Genomic DNA, 14,029 nt, shown 5'->3' with positions numbered 1-14,029 from the left:
GCGGATCTCTGTGAGTTCGAGACCAGCCTGGTCTACAAGAGCTAGTTCCAGGACAGGCTCCAAAACCACAGAGAAACCCTGTCTTGAAAAACCAAAAACCCAAAAAAACCAAAAACCAAAACAAAAAAATGGCAGCTCATGTGTGCTGCTGGAACCCATGACTTTGATGACAGTAGCAGTATCTCACATGTGGATGCTAATGGCATATGTTAGTACTACCTTAGTCTATGAAATATGAGGGAGATGAGAAAAGTTCTAAAACAAACAAAATGGGTGCTCTTTATTATATGCAAATTGTACCTAAGTTGATTTCAGACAAATTCTGAACCTGAAAGTCACTTTTGGGAGAAGGAATATGGGTCGTGATCAAGCTGTGTGATGGTTCGTAAGCCTTAGGAAGCTGCCCTCTGACATCGTAAAAAAGTTGTATTCATTTATCGTCTTCCAAGCATAATCTAGGCTTCTGGCAAATTAGACCCAACCACTCTGTTCTACATTCACTTTCAGGGGGTGGGTGAACCCTCCTTGGGAATATCAATTCCCTTTGAAACTCCGCCATTCTGGAACAACTTATGACTCTATGAAGGCTCAGGGTGTCAGGAACTGTGGGGTTTATGCCATATCCTAAGTGCCCTCATCTCGACCTGGAATGGTTAGCTACAGAAACAAAGTCCCCCTTTGCTGGAGCTGTCCCCACTAGTTTCCCCCCTCTCCTGCCCTCTGCATGGCCCTCTCCCGCGGCGGGCCTTCCCCATTGGCCAGCCAAACACAACCGACTGTAGCAGCCAATGGGAGCCGCCCTCTTGAACATTCAGAGGGTGGGTGCTCGTGGTGTGATGAGGGGAGGTTGGCGCCTGGTACGCGCCCCCTACATCTGGCAAGTCTTTGACAGAAACTGTAACACTCCCTACACACTCACACCCGTGCCCCGTGTCTGCCTCCTTTCAGCTGCATCAGTGCCCTCCATAAGCCACTGCATGTACCGGTGTCCTGTCAGCGCCCTCCCCAATTCCTTAGGCCCCAAAGTGCACCTGCTCCCTCAATCAGACCGAACACCTCTTTATCCTAAGACTTGCTGAAGGCAGGGAACCACGGCGGCACAGCTGTCAGCTGCTGTGTGGAGCTGAAAGAGGTACCTCAGATTCCCCACCTCCTAGTGCTGCACCGCACCCGAAGCTCTCCAGTGATGCCTTAGGGTACAACTCTCTTTGTCCTCCCTAGCTGCGCTCACTGTCCACTCACCCCATGCGCTCTAAGTTAAGTGGGGGGTTGGAAGCCTGAACCCCACCACGGAACTAGGAGCAAGAAGGCAAGGCTATTCTGGGGTGGCGTGTGTCACCCTCCTCAGCCCTTCCCCGTTCTGCTTAGGCTTTCTCCCTCATGTGTCCCTGGGGTCCAGACAGGGGAGGGTCTAGGCGAAGGCGCGGCACAGCCTGAGCCTGCAGTCTTGGAGCTTACACACCGGCAGAAGGAGGGGGCTTAAGGCGGGCAGGTTCTCCATTTCTCCTCTTGCAAGCTTTTGTGTCTGTGCCTTAGAGCTGCTAGGAGGGTGCACTGGGGAAGGAGGAGGGGTGCCTAGGGTGAAAGCATCCCCTTCAAGCGCGCGCGCACACACACGTTGCCGGCGCACGCACACACAGGCGGACACACACTTCAGACACGCACACGCGCGCGCGTGCACACACACACACACACACACACACACACACACACACACGCACGCACAAAGCTCTCTCGCCTTGAGCGCACTAACGTGGTCGCTTTCTTTGTGTGAAGCCCTTGACTGGGGTTGGGACTCCGGTCCTGTCCCAGGGAGATGGCGCAGCCCATCTTGGGCCATGGGAGCCTACAGCCTGCTTCAGCTGCTGGCTTGGCATCCCTGGAGCTCGACTCATCGATGGACCAGTATGTACAGATTCGTATCTTCAAAATCATCGTGATTGGGGACTCCAACGTGGGCAAGACCTGCCTGACTTTCCGCTTCTGCGGGGGTACTTTCCCAGAGAAGACTGAGGCCACTATCGGTGTGGACTTCAGGGAGAAGACCGTGGAAATCGAGGGCGAGAAGATCAAGGTGATCCAGCTGGTCAGGTCCAGGAAGGGAGGGACCTGGGAGGGGGTTTCGCCTGAGGTAAAGCTCTAGTGATAACAAATGTCTAGCTTTGGTTGTGTCGCCACCTGCCGAGTTCAAGACCCTAGTGGCATCCTCACCCCTTTTAGCTTCTTTCAGGGGCTCCGTCCCCACCTAACCCAATTTTCCTGGGAAGACAGAGTGGCTGCATTTTTACCCCTCGCCTTACAGCTCCTGCCTGGAAAAGCAGGTTTGAAATTGTCCTCAACCCTGAGCGGGAGAGACATCCCTGAGCTCAGGAAGGCCTGAAACATTTCTCGGATGTCTTGTGGGATGGATCCCAAAGCACTTTATACATCTTGAGGTCTTTTCTACCTCTTGGGTGCCAATAGGCTGCAAAAAAAAATCATCTTGGCTAAGCCCTGTGATATTAAGAAGGCTAGGAATTTATGGAGCATGAAAACTGCTTTATTTTAAATTATAGTTTACTTTTAAGATTGGAGCTGAGTTGGAATGGGGGTGGAGAGATGGTTGTGTGACAAAGCCATGAGCCCTTTTAAAGATTGTCGGTCGCCCACTGAGCCTTCAGCATCCCCCAAACTTGTTCTTTGGAGGCAGTCCGTCTCAAATGCTTGTTTCTTTGCTTGCTTTGGGGAGCCTAATGAACAAAGTACCCATTGCTCATTCTGCCGGCATTGTCTTCAAAAGGCCCATTGGGAAAATGTAGCACAACTTATCTGAGGGCCAGGGGAAGTGCCTTGACCCCTCTCTCCATAGTTTAAGTAGGTCAAGTCAAAATATTTTATATATTCATTTCGTGCAGTAAAAGGAGAAACTCAGTAAGACAGGAATATGTCAAGTGCAGGGAGGGGGTGGCAGGAAGCAGGATATGGCAAGGGCAGCTTTGTATGTCATGGTAATCTTCTAAGAAGGCACCAGGGATACTAAAGACCAATTCCTCTAGACTCATAGCTGGCCTTTGCTTCTCCCTGTAGTTAGACCCCAGGTAGGGCCAAAGGGAAGGCAAACTTCTTGCTGCGAAAACCGACTGAAGTAGCCACATGTCCTGTCCTGTCTTCTAAGTGAAGTGGGAAAGAAGAACTGGGGAACTGGAGGGGTTGATGAAACATCCCAAATTGTGCAAGCTTTCTTGGTGATTAAAATGGCCTCAGAAAACAAGCCAAGACAGTGCACTTCAGGAAGACTGGTAGGAGATAAGGAAGAGTGAGCCTCTGGGTCGGGGAGATAGTACATTCTTTTGAACTTGTGATCTATTTTGCTTCTTCCACTTCTGAGGAGACAGGGATTGCTTCATGCCCTTTTAAAATCAATGCAGGTGTCTGTGGCTTTCTTTTTCAAGGACTCTCGTGTTGAATGTTCACACAAGTCAGGGCTTCTTTATGGTGTCTAGTTTCTCTAATATATGCCTACCAGATGCTGGAAAGTCTAAGACATTGTTTGTTTGCTTTTTTTGCCAAAGTAGAAATAAACCAACGGATGCATTTTGAAACACCTTCAAAATCATTCATTAATGTTATAGCTTATTTAAAATCAAGTGTTACAAGGAGCTAAAGAGTTCCCTGGGCTTACAGGTCAGGGGAGGGTGCTAAAGTCATCTGGAATTTGAGTGGTGGGAAAAAGAAAGTATGTGGGGGAAAAGGAAGATGAGGGGGGAGGGTTGGGGGAGGAGAAATGAGGGGTGGGAGGTGAATAGTGGATGAAGTCATTACCCAAATGGCCTTGGGGAGTGTTTTTAACCATTCCTCCTCTACTGTCACCCCTCTATTTAGCCAACTGGGTCTCAGAGTCTCTGCCAAATATCCCAGACTTTTTTTCCCCAGAGGACAGAGCCTGTGACAGTGTGACTCACTAGAAACAGAGATCAGCACAACACCACGTGCAGATAAGTGCTTAATATGGGCTTTTGGGGGAAGGTGATATTTTCAAGAGGACAAAGCCTTATAACACAGTTCAAGGAGGAACCTCTGAGGACAAATTCTCCAAGGACCATCAGGGGAGTGTGGGACCTGGGAGATGCTGAACCTGCTCCCTTGTAAGCTGTTGAAACAAGAAGGCCCAAGCAGGCCAATGAGAGACGAGTGTGTCTGGAAGACAGCAGAGCATGGCACCTGGCAGGAGATCGAGAAAGAAGTAGATTGTGCCTCATGCTTTGACTGCTTGCAGGAACAAGTGCCAAAACCTGGTCTGAAGATGACTGGATGACTGAGTGTCTTTAGCTAGTCTCCCTTTCGGGGGGAGAGACAAAGGTACAGTGGGGTAAGCTGAGGCAGCCCTAGAGTTCAGCCAGCAAGAGTAGGCTCTCAAATTATAACGTAGAAGCCCAGGCAGGGGAATGGCTTTTCTCAGTTCTGGAATAGGGCATGGCCTCTTCCAGGCTTGTTCCCTATTATGTCTCAGGGGTGGCACACATGACAACCTCTGCTGGGGATGCCTGATTTGCCATATTCAGAACCACGTCTTCCATATCAGGGCTATCCTTAGGAGTCTGAAGTCCCATTTCTTTCTTTTTTTTCTTTTCTTTTTCGAGATAAGGTTTCTCTGAGGCTTTGAAGCCTATCCTGGAACTAGTTCTTGTAGACCAGGCTGGTCTCGAACTCACAGAGATCCGCCTGCCTCTGCCTCCCGAGTGCTGGGATTAAAGGCGTGCGCCACCACCGCCTGGCTTATTGAAGCCCTATTTCTTTCCCCCAATCACCATGTGTCTTCTTGTACCTCATACCTTTTACAATTCAACGCTTCCTGATTAACACATACTCAAGAAACCCCCCATGGCAGCTAGAGAGGTAACTCAGAGGTTACCAGCACTTGAATCCAGGCCCTCTGCAATAACAAATGTTCGGGGACCTGGGTTCAATTCTCAGCACCCGCAAGTGACTCATAACCATCCATAACTGTAGTTTCAGGGAATGGAGCACCTACATGTTCACCACAAAAAAACCCATACACACACACACAATAAACCTAAAATAAAACTCAAAAGAAATGCCTCCAATAATTAGGGAATAATAACTGAAAACTTCTATTTATTGGGGCTGGAGAGGAAGGTCAGTGGTTAAAAACACATATTGCTCTTTCAAGGACTCTGTAATTCCAGCTCTAGAGATACCTCATGCCTCTGAGTTCTGCAGACACATTCATTAATGTGCACATATTTACACGTAACTACAAATAATAAAAATAAATCTAAACTAAACAAAAAACCTTCTGTTTATTGACCAAACAAAGTCCAAGCTAGTCATTTTATGTCTTACTTGATACGGCAGCCCCAGGACTTAAGATTTTAAAATACTTTTAATTAAAAAAGCTCTACATGCAGTGTGTGTGAACATTTGTGCCTGCACACGTACGTGTGTTTGTGTGCATGTGAAGTCACATGTATTTCACAGTGCACTCGTGAAGGTCAGAGGATAGCTCGTAGAATCTGTTCTTTTTCCACCTTGTGAGTTTCAGGAATCAAAGTCGGGACATTAGGCTGGCTGCCAAGTGCTGAACCATCTTGCCAGCCTAGAATCGGGATTTTTATCATTCCCTTTTGACAGAGAAGGAGACCAATTTTGAGAGAGATGAAGTAGCTTGCCCACAGGCAGAGGAATCTTTTGTGATTGCTAGGCTTTTTACTTCTTTTTTTTTTATATTTTATTGGTGTTTCAAGACTGGGTTTCTCTGTGTAATAGTCCCTAGCTGTCCTGGAACTAGCTCTATAGATCAGGGTGGCCTTGAACTCACAATGATTGGCCTGCCTCTGCCTCCCCGAGTGCTGGGGTTTAAAGTAAAGGCCTGTTCCACCAATGTTCACGATTGCTAGTGTTTCAGCTGAGACCCAGAGCCCATGTTCTTTACATTGAGCTCTACTTTCGAAGGTAACATCAAGTCCCCTCATTGGGAATGATGCTAGCAGCCAGTCTTACTGAGTATAGGCAAGGAACCCAAGGCTATGGCCCAAAAATCCAAGAGCCTTCACGTTGTCTCCTTCAGGTTTGGGGGCATAGTTCACTGGTACAATGTGTGTTTAGGCTATGTGAGGTTTTGGCTCATAGCCCCAGCACCACTAAATAAATAAAATAAAATTCAAGCAAGAAATCTCTTTTGCTTGCACTCAAGACACTCAAGAGAGCGGTTGGAGTTTGCTTTTCACACCTGGACTGTCTCAGTTTGGGCATGAGAATTACAGGCGTTCAGAGCTAGAAAAGACCTTGGAAAAAAGTCTCAAATCCAAAGTCCTCATTTTATAGGTAGGGAACTGGAACTCAGAGGGGGAACGCGACTTACCTTAGATCAAAAAAGATCAAGCTTAATCCCTTTCCCGCCACTCTTTCTGGGTTTCCCATTGCCGGGCTTAGAAGAGTACATAAGTCTTAAGTCCATTTAACCCAGAAGGTTATCTGTGAGAACAACATGGAGGGACCCAACAAAGGAAAGCTGGCAGCTTTTCCTGCTCAATCTAGGAAAGACGGAGTCATATTCCAACTCCCAAAGGAAGGGAGGAGCTTTTCTTAATAACGTTGATGGGCATTGCATTGAATCTGTTTTTCTTATAACTTAATAATTATGCATTATGTATGTGTCACCTACAGGTTTAGCTAAACCATTTTGCATCTGTCTAGGGACAAAAGCATCAGAAACCAATGAATAGGGCTAGGAGGGTTTAGGCATTGCTGAACCATTCTTGGTGACATTTACAGAAAGTAGCCCTTCTGTCTAGCTTGGGTCCTCCTACACGCTGAGCACTATAGCAGCGGCTCAGCCATGGCTATAGACAGGCATGGTCCAGATGCAGGACTCTCCCCCTCTGCTGATCCCTGGGGAAAACACCTTCCTGTGTTACATTACTAAGTGCAAGGCGGCTGAGCTCAGTGTTCCTTACAAGTTGCCTACAGTCAGAATGATGTCATGTTTTCTGTGGGGCCTTCTAAGCTTCTGTCAGATAGCTTAATGGTTAACTATACATCACTGTGTGTGTCCCTTGTTGCCTTCCCCTTTCTCTTCCTCTCCCTCCCTCTTCTCCTCCTTCTCTTCCCCTTTAATTTTTTTCCCTTCCCCAGTGTGGGTGCATGTGTGTGTGGGTGCCTGTCTGTCTTTGTCTCTGTCCTTTTCATTGTATCGTGTGTCATCTTTGTGTATGTGTGTTTCTTAGATACATATGATACATATGGAACAGTCCAGCTAATTAATAACCAGATTTTTTTTAATTGAGTGGTAGTGGCCCACACCTTTAATCCCAGCACTCAGGAGGCAGAGGCAGGTGGATCTCTGTGAGTTTGAGGCCAGCCTGGTCTATAGGGCTAGTTCCAGGACAGCCAGGGCTATACACAGAAACCCTTTCTCAAAAAACAAACAAACAAAAGATTTCTTTTAAACTTTCCCCGTCATCCATGGGAGTATCCACCAAAGGTTGTAAATCTTTCTTTCTTTCTTTTCTTCTTTCTTTCTTTCTTTCTTTCTTTCTTTCTTTCTTTCTTTCTTTCTTTTTATTTGTATGTTTGCCTTCTGCCATTGGCCTTCAACAAAAAGACATTTGTAGCTCATCTATAAAACGATGCCAGATATGTCTACTAGATAAAAAAAATACCCAGCTAAGAGTATATGTAGGGGATGGAGGGCTTGCTGAAGCTCATTCAAGGCAGGATGTGGCAGCTCTCCACCCCATGCCCCTCAGCCTTTGCCCATCACCCCATTAATCTGGGCCTATCCAAGCTGCTCATGGCAAGATAATGCATCTTTCTCCCTGCCTCTTCCCACTAACTGCCCTTGCCCTGTTTTGGCTTCTAGAGCCAAGCTTTCCAGAATGCGATCCAGTAGACCCAAGACACAGTACTAAAGGTTAATGTGCTCTCTGAGACAATGATAACAACTAATATTCATTGAGCACTTCACATCTTACAAAACCTTTTTCTCATTTATCATTTCATTGGATCATCTTAGCAGCCACAGAGAAGCCCAACTTCCCACTATAGAGAAGAGGAAATTATGGCTTCATTTACTCAGCTACTGAATAGAAGCCAGAGTGCTGTCTTTCCAGCTGTACTCACTGTATACAGTTGGCCCTCTGTACTCACGGGGTCCAACTAACTGAAAAGAAAATGTTTAGAGAAAGAAGCAGGGACTGGAGATATAGCTCTGCTAGTATAGTGCTGGCCTAGCAAGTATGAGGCCCTGAGTCCAATCCCAGTAACACATAATCCTGGCCCAGTGAGGTATACCTGAAATCCTAGCACTCAAGGAATAGAAACAGGAAAATGAAAACTACAAGGTCATCTTGTATTTGGCTAAATAAGTTTAAGGCAGGCCAGCCTGATCTAGATGAGATCTTCTCTCTCTCTCTCTCTCTCTCTCTCTCTCTCTCTCTCTCTCTCTCTCTCTCTCTCTCCTTCTCTCCAATTCTCTTTTCTTAGGAATTCTGATTGCCTTGGGGTCTACATCATTCCATTTAGAATACATGTGTGTCTTCTTTATTCCGTCAGTGCTGCCGGTCTCTTGCTGACTAAACTGTAGGCAGTCTTTTTCAGCTTTGAGGTGGTGATGATGAACAGCAGTATTGGCCTGTGTATGTGTGTATACGTGTATGTGTGTGTGCACATGCGCACACATGAATCTACCTAAACATATACAGACTTTTTTCTTCTTCCCTAAACAATACATTAGATCAAGTATTTTTGATCACTTGCATCGTATCAAATATTATAAGAAGAGATACTTTAAAACATGTAGAAAGGCCAGGAGTGGTGGTGAATGCCATTAATCCCAGCACTCAGGAGATAGAGGCAGGTGAATCTCAGTGAGTTCGAGGCCAGCCTGGTCTACAAAGTGATTTCTAGGAAAGCCAGAGCTGCTACACAGAGAAACCTTGTCTTGAAAAACAAACAAACAAATGTAGAAAGAGGTGTGTGCAGGGTAATATGTAAACAGTACACTCTTTTACAAAGGGCATTTGATCTTCCATAATGTGAGCATCTGGGGAATTCTGGAATCTGTATTAGGCAGGCCATGCATGTCCAAGAAATGCCACCAAGACATTCCAGATGAGGATGCTGAAGTAGAGAAAGGACACACAACTAGCAGGAGATTTGGGGAGAGATTTGTATTCCAGTTGGTTTGACTCCTCTGTACCGTACTGGCCCTCTGAGAGTGATGAGCATCCCAGGCATGAGTAGCTAAGGGGTAGTCCTCAACCATGTCCACTGGGAAGAAAAGAAAGAGGAGGGGGGCCTGGCGGTGGTGGCGCACGCCTTTAATCCCAGCACTCGGGAGGCAGAGGCAGGTGGATCTCGGTGGGTTCAAGGCCAGCCTGGTCTACAAGAGCTAGTTCCAGGATAGGCTCCAAAGCTACAGAGAAATCCTGTCTTGAAAAACCAAAAGAAAAAGAAAGAAAGAAAGAAAGAAAGAAAGAAAGGAAGGAAGGAAGGAAGGAAGAAAGAAAGAAAGAAAGAAAGAAAGAAAGAAAGAAAGAGAAAAAAAGAGAAGGGAAGTATCTTCTTTCATTCCCTAGCAAGGATGAAGGGACAGTAAGGATGCTGAGGACAGGAAAACTGCATCCCCAGACACAGAACCCGTTCAATGCATCCAGTGAGCCTGACTGATGTACTTCCCTTTTAGAGGTTTTGAGGCCATACCTGCTAGTTCTTCTGTTTTCTGCTGGGAGTAGCCTGCTTCCAGGCTTATGTCTCTTCACAGGCAGGGGTGCAAAAACTTTGGATGCAGTTTATATAGAACTGGAATTAGAACAGTAACTGCCCCTGAACTCCCAAACGTCGACATGAAAGCTTCAAGGCTTTCTTTGTAGCTTCAGGAAGGCAGAGGAGAACTCCAGCAGAGGGACTTTCCCTACAGTTCTGGCAACTTGGGTGGTTGTACACAATTAGGAAGCCAAGGAAAAGCCAAACAGCCAACCTTACTCAGTTCAAACACCTCACACATTCCCACCCATGTTCCTGCAGGTATTTTTAGAATCCTGAGCTCATGGTGTTAAAGCATCTGCCACATGCCTGAGGGCCGACAGGGATTCAGCTTCACTCAGAGGCGAGAGTTAAGACTACTGGAGAGTGGGGGTGGGAAGTGGAGAGCGGGAGCCAAGTGGAAACGATATTCCTGTACTAGGCCTGTTTTCTTCCCCCTGACCTCCATCCCTCTCCCCATCTGCCTCTCTTCCTTCCTGCTCAGAGCACCAGAGAGGAAGAGGGAATAAAATCATTTTTTTTTTTTGGTCTCTGCTTACAGAGGCTTTTTGCTTCTGTGTATAACCAAAGTGGGATGTTTTCTCTGAAATGGTCCGGCAGATACCTGAGCTGTCCCACTGCTGGTAGTTCTAGGGGCTCAGGCCAACACTGCTGTTCGTCATCACCACCTCAAAGCTGAAAAAGACTGCCTACAGTTTAGTCAGCAAGAGACCGGCAGCACTGACGGAATAAAGAAGACACACATGTATTCTAAATGGAATGATGTAGACCCCAAGGCAATCGGAATTCCTAAGAAAAGAGAATTGGAGAGAAGTTATAAGAGGTTTGCAGTTGGGGGGACTGGAGAAATGGTTCAGTACTTAAGAGCATTGGCTGGCTGCTCTTCCGGAGGTTTGGGGTTCCATTTTCATCTGGAAATACCTGCAGGAATACAGGTGGGAATGTGGGAGGTGTTTGGACCACCTGTAATTCCAGTTCCAGGGGGATCTGTTTTTCTCTTCTGGTCTCTTTAGGGACTGCATGCATGTGTTGCATAGGCACAAATGCAAGCAAAACATCCATACATATAAAATAGAAATAATAAAATAATATATCTTGCAAATGAAAAAAATGAAGATTTGAACCAAGCATGGCGACTCACGCCTTTAATGCGGCATTTGGGATGCAGAGGCAGGTGGATCTCTGTGAGTTCAAGGTCAGCCTGGTCTACAGAGGCAGTTCCAGGACAGCCAGGATTAAATTGAGAGACCCTGTCTCAAAAAAAAAAGCCCTCCTTCCCTAAAGCAAGATTTGAGAATGAAGGTAGAAGCACAAGGTGAGTCTTCAAGAATGGGTGAGATTGGGATCAGGATCTACTGTGGAAGGATGGACTAGTGGGTACAGTCACAGAGAAAGATGTGGCCAAGCATCTTGAACCTAGGTAGGAATAGGTCAAATTAAGGCAGACTGAACTATTTCCATTTGACAGCACATGCAGTGTAAGGCCACCATAATTTCCTAAAAAGGAAGATGACATACAGGTCCAAGCAGGGGGTGGAGGTAGCTAGTGTGACAGCAGCATTTAGGGAGCAATGGAGTGGAGACATTCAGGAACCAAATGACTGTTGTAGTCCAGAAACAGAGAGAGGATAGCCTGACCAGGGTTCATGAGACTCCAAATGGAAGCTGAGGCTGATGGTAAATATTCCGCAACCCCAACACTAGAAGACTGAGCTAGAAAGACCGAGGCCAGACCAGGCGAGAAGTGAGCTCCACTAAAAGATCCTAGAGGTTAATGAAGCAGAGCCAGGACAATGGAAACTGATGTCCGGAATTATGGTCTTAGAAGATCTTTACTCCGTAAAGAGATTCAACTATATTCCACAGATTATACTCACAGACGGCTAGTTCCAAATAAAGAGTAGAGACTTCATTTGAAGAGTCAAAGTAGTCAAGCAAGAGGCCATAACAAAATTTGGCTTTATAACTGAGAATTTTATAGGCTCTTGAGATCAGCATTCTGAGCATGAATATCCCTTGTCCCAGACCCTGAATATATCACAGAAAATAAAACTGGGCTTGGATATATGTTGACTTCCAGAGTGTTCCCCTAGGAATTATGTCTGTGCATATGTTACTGATACCAGATTTTTCTCTTCATAATTTGGCCTTTATCCCAAAAGCCAAGATGCAGAAAAAAAATAGAGTGAATTAAATTAACTTTTACATAACAAAGAAGTAAATTTAAAAATAAATTGAAAAGCAGGCATGGTGGCTCAGGCATGTAATTCTAGCACCACCAGGGTGAATGAGACAGGTGGATCATGAATTTGAAGTCAGCCTTGGCTACATAATTAGATCTCATTTAAACAGACAAATAAACTAGATGGCAAGGTATTTTGTTTGTTTGTCCGGTTTGGTTTCGTTTTTCTAGACAGGGTTTCTCTGTCTTTCCTGGCTGAGACTAAAGGTTTATACCAGTACCACCCGGCAAGGTGAGACTTTTAACACTAGTTTTGCTTTTCTGATGGCAGTAAAGCAGGCTCTTGTATAGTCAAGGCTGGCCTCCAACTTGCTATGGAGCCAAATATGGCCTGACTCATCTTAGTTTTTCTAATTGTGTAATAGAAGTTAGGTAAGAAGGTACCTCCTATAACCCAGAGATCAGGAAGGTGAGGTAAGGCAGAAGGATCACTAATTTCAGGCCAGCTTGATATATATGTGTGTGTGTGTGTGTGTGTGTGTGTGTGTGTGTGTGTGTTAAGACCTTGTCTCAAACAACAATGACAGCAACAACACTACAAAGCAACATGTATTTTAAACCATAAAATTAGGGCAAGGAAAAAGAACAAAGACAATAAATATTACCTATATTCAAATAGCCATTAATATTCTGGTACGTACAATTCTAGATTTTCCTACAAAAATTTGTGTTTAATGTTTTTTAATATTTATTTATTTATTTATTTATTTATTTATTTATTATGTATACAATATTCTGTCTGTGTGTATGCCTGAAGGCCAGAAGAGGGCACCAGATCTCATTAGAGATGGTTGTGAGCCACCATGTGGTTGCTGGGAATTGAACTCAGGACCTTTGGAAGAACAGGCAATGCTCTTAACTGCTGAGCCATCTCTCCAGCCCGTGTTTAATATTTTTTAAAATTGAGATTATATCATATGAGAAAACATTTGGGGCCAGTTAAAAATTGAACATACCAGCCCTGAAAAATATTATATGTTATTTCTCTTTCTTACTTTCTCTCTCTGGTCTTTTATTTTATTTTTATTCTGTTTTATTGATATTTATTGAGTTCTACATTTTTCTATGCTCCCTTCCTTGTCTCCCCTTCCCCCTTCAATCTTCCCCCAAGGTCCCCATGCTCCCAATTTACTCAGGAGATCTTGTCTTTTTCTACTTTCTACTTCCCATGTAGATTAGATCTATGTAAGTCTCTCTTGTTGTCTAAGTTGTCTGGCATTGTGGTTTGTAGGATGGCTTTCTTTGCTTTATGTTTAAAAACCACCTATGAGTGAGTACATGTCATAATTGTCTTTCTGTGTCTGGGTTACTCACTCAAAAATAATGTTTCCTGCCGGGCGGTGGTGGCGCACGCCTTTAATCCCAGTACTTGGGAGGCAGAGGCAGGCGGATCTCTGTGAGTTCGAGTCCAGCCTGGTCTACAGAGCTAGTTCCAGGCTAGGCTCCAAAGCCACAGAGAAACCCTGTCTCGAAAAACCACCAAAAAAAAAAATAATGTTTCCTAGCTCCATCCATTTTCCTGCAAAATTCAAGCTGTCGTTATTTTTTTCTTCCGTGTAGTACTCCATTGTGTAAATGTACCACATTTTTTTTCATCCATTCTTCGGTCTAGGGACATTTAGGTTGTTTGCAGGTTCTGGCTATGACAAACAAAGCTGCTATGAACATAGTTGAGCACATGTCCTTGTGGTATGATTGAGCATCCTTTGGATATATACCCCAAAGTGGTATTACTGGGTCTTGAGGAAGGTTGTTTCCTAATTTTCTGAGAAATCGCCACACTGACATTCAAAGGGGCCGTACTAGCTTGCATTCCCACCAGCAATGCAGAAGTGTTCCATTTACCCCACAACTTCTCCAGCATAAGTTGTCATCAGTGTTTTGGATCTTGGCCATTCTTACAGGTGTGAGATGAAAATCTCAGAGTTGTTTTGATTTGCGTTTCTCTGATGACTAAGGATGTTGAACATCTCCTTAAGTGTCTTTCCGCCATTTTAGATTCCTCTGTTGAGAATTCTCTGT

The 14,029-nt window shown here is 45.2% G+C and overlaps 1 protein-coding gene across 1 annotated transcript in view; it reads left to right on the top strand.

Annotated features, from left to right (window-relative positions):
- Positions 1-1,674: 1,674 nt before the first annotated feature.
- The window catches only part of Rab33a (RAB33A, member RAS oncogene family), a 15,244-nt gene continuing 2,889 nt past the window's right edge, over positions 1,675-14,029 (top strand). Inside the window, exon 1 of the mRNA XM_005358397.2 lies at positions 1,675-2,074. Within this exon, the coding sequence (XP_005358454.1) occupies positions 1,817-2,074 (258 nt within the window). The 5' untranslated portion in view covers positions 1,675-1,816. The remainder of the gene's footprint in view (positions 2,075-14,029) is intronic.

Source organism: Microtus ochrogaster, chromosome X (assembly GCF_000317375.1).
Source record: "Microtus ochrogaster isolate Prairie Vole_2 chromosome X, MicOch1.0, whole genome shotgun sequence".
Classification (NCBI taxonomy): domain Eukaryota; kingdom Metazoa; phylum Chordata; class Mammalia; order Rodentia; family Cricetidae; genus Microtus; species Microtus ochrogaster.
Note: the sequence above shows the minus strand (reverse complement) of the source record. Positions and strands in the feature narration are given on the sequence as shown.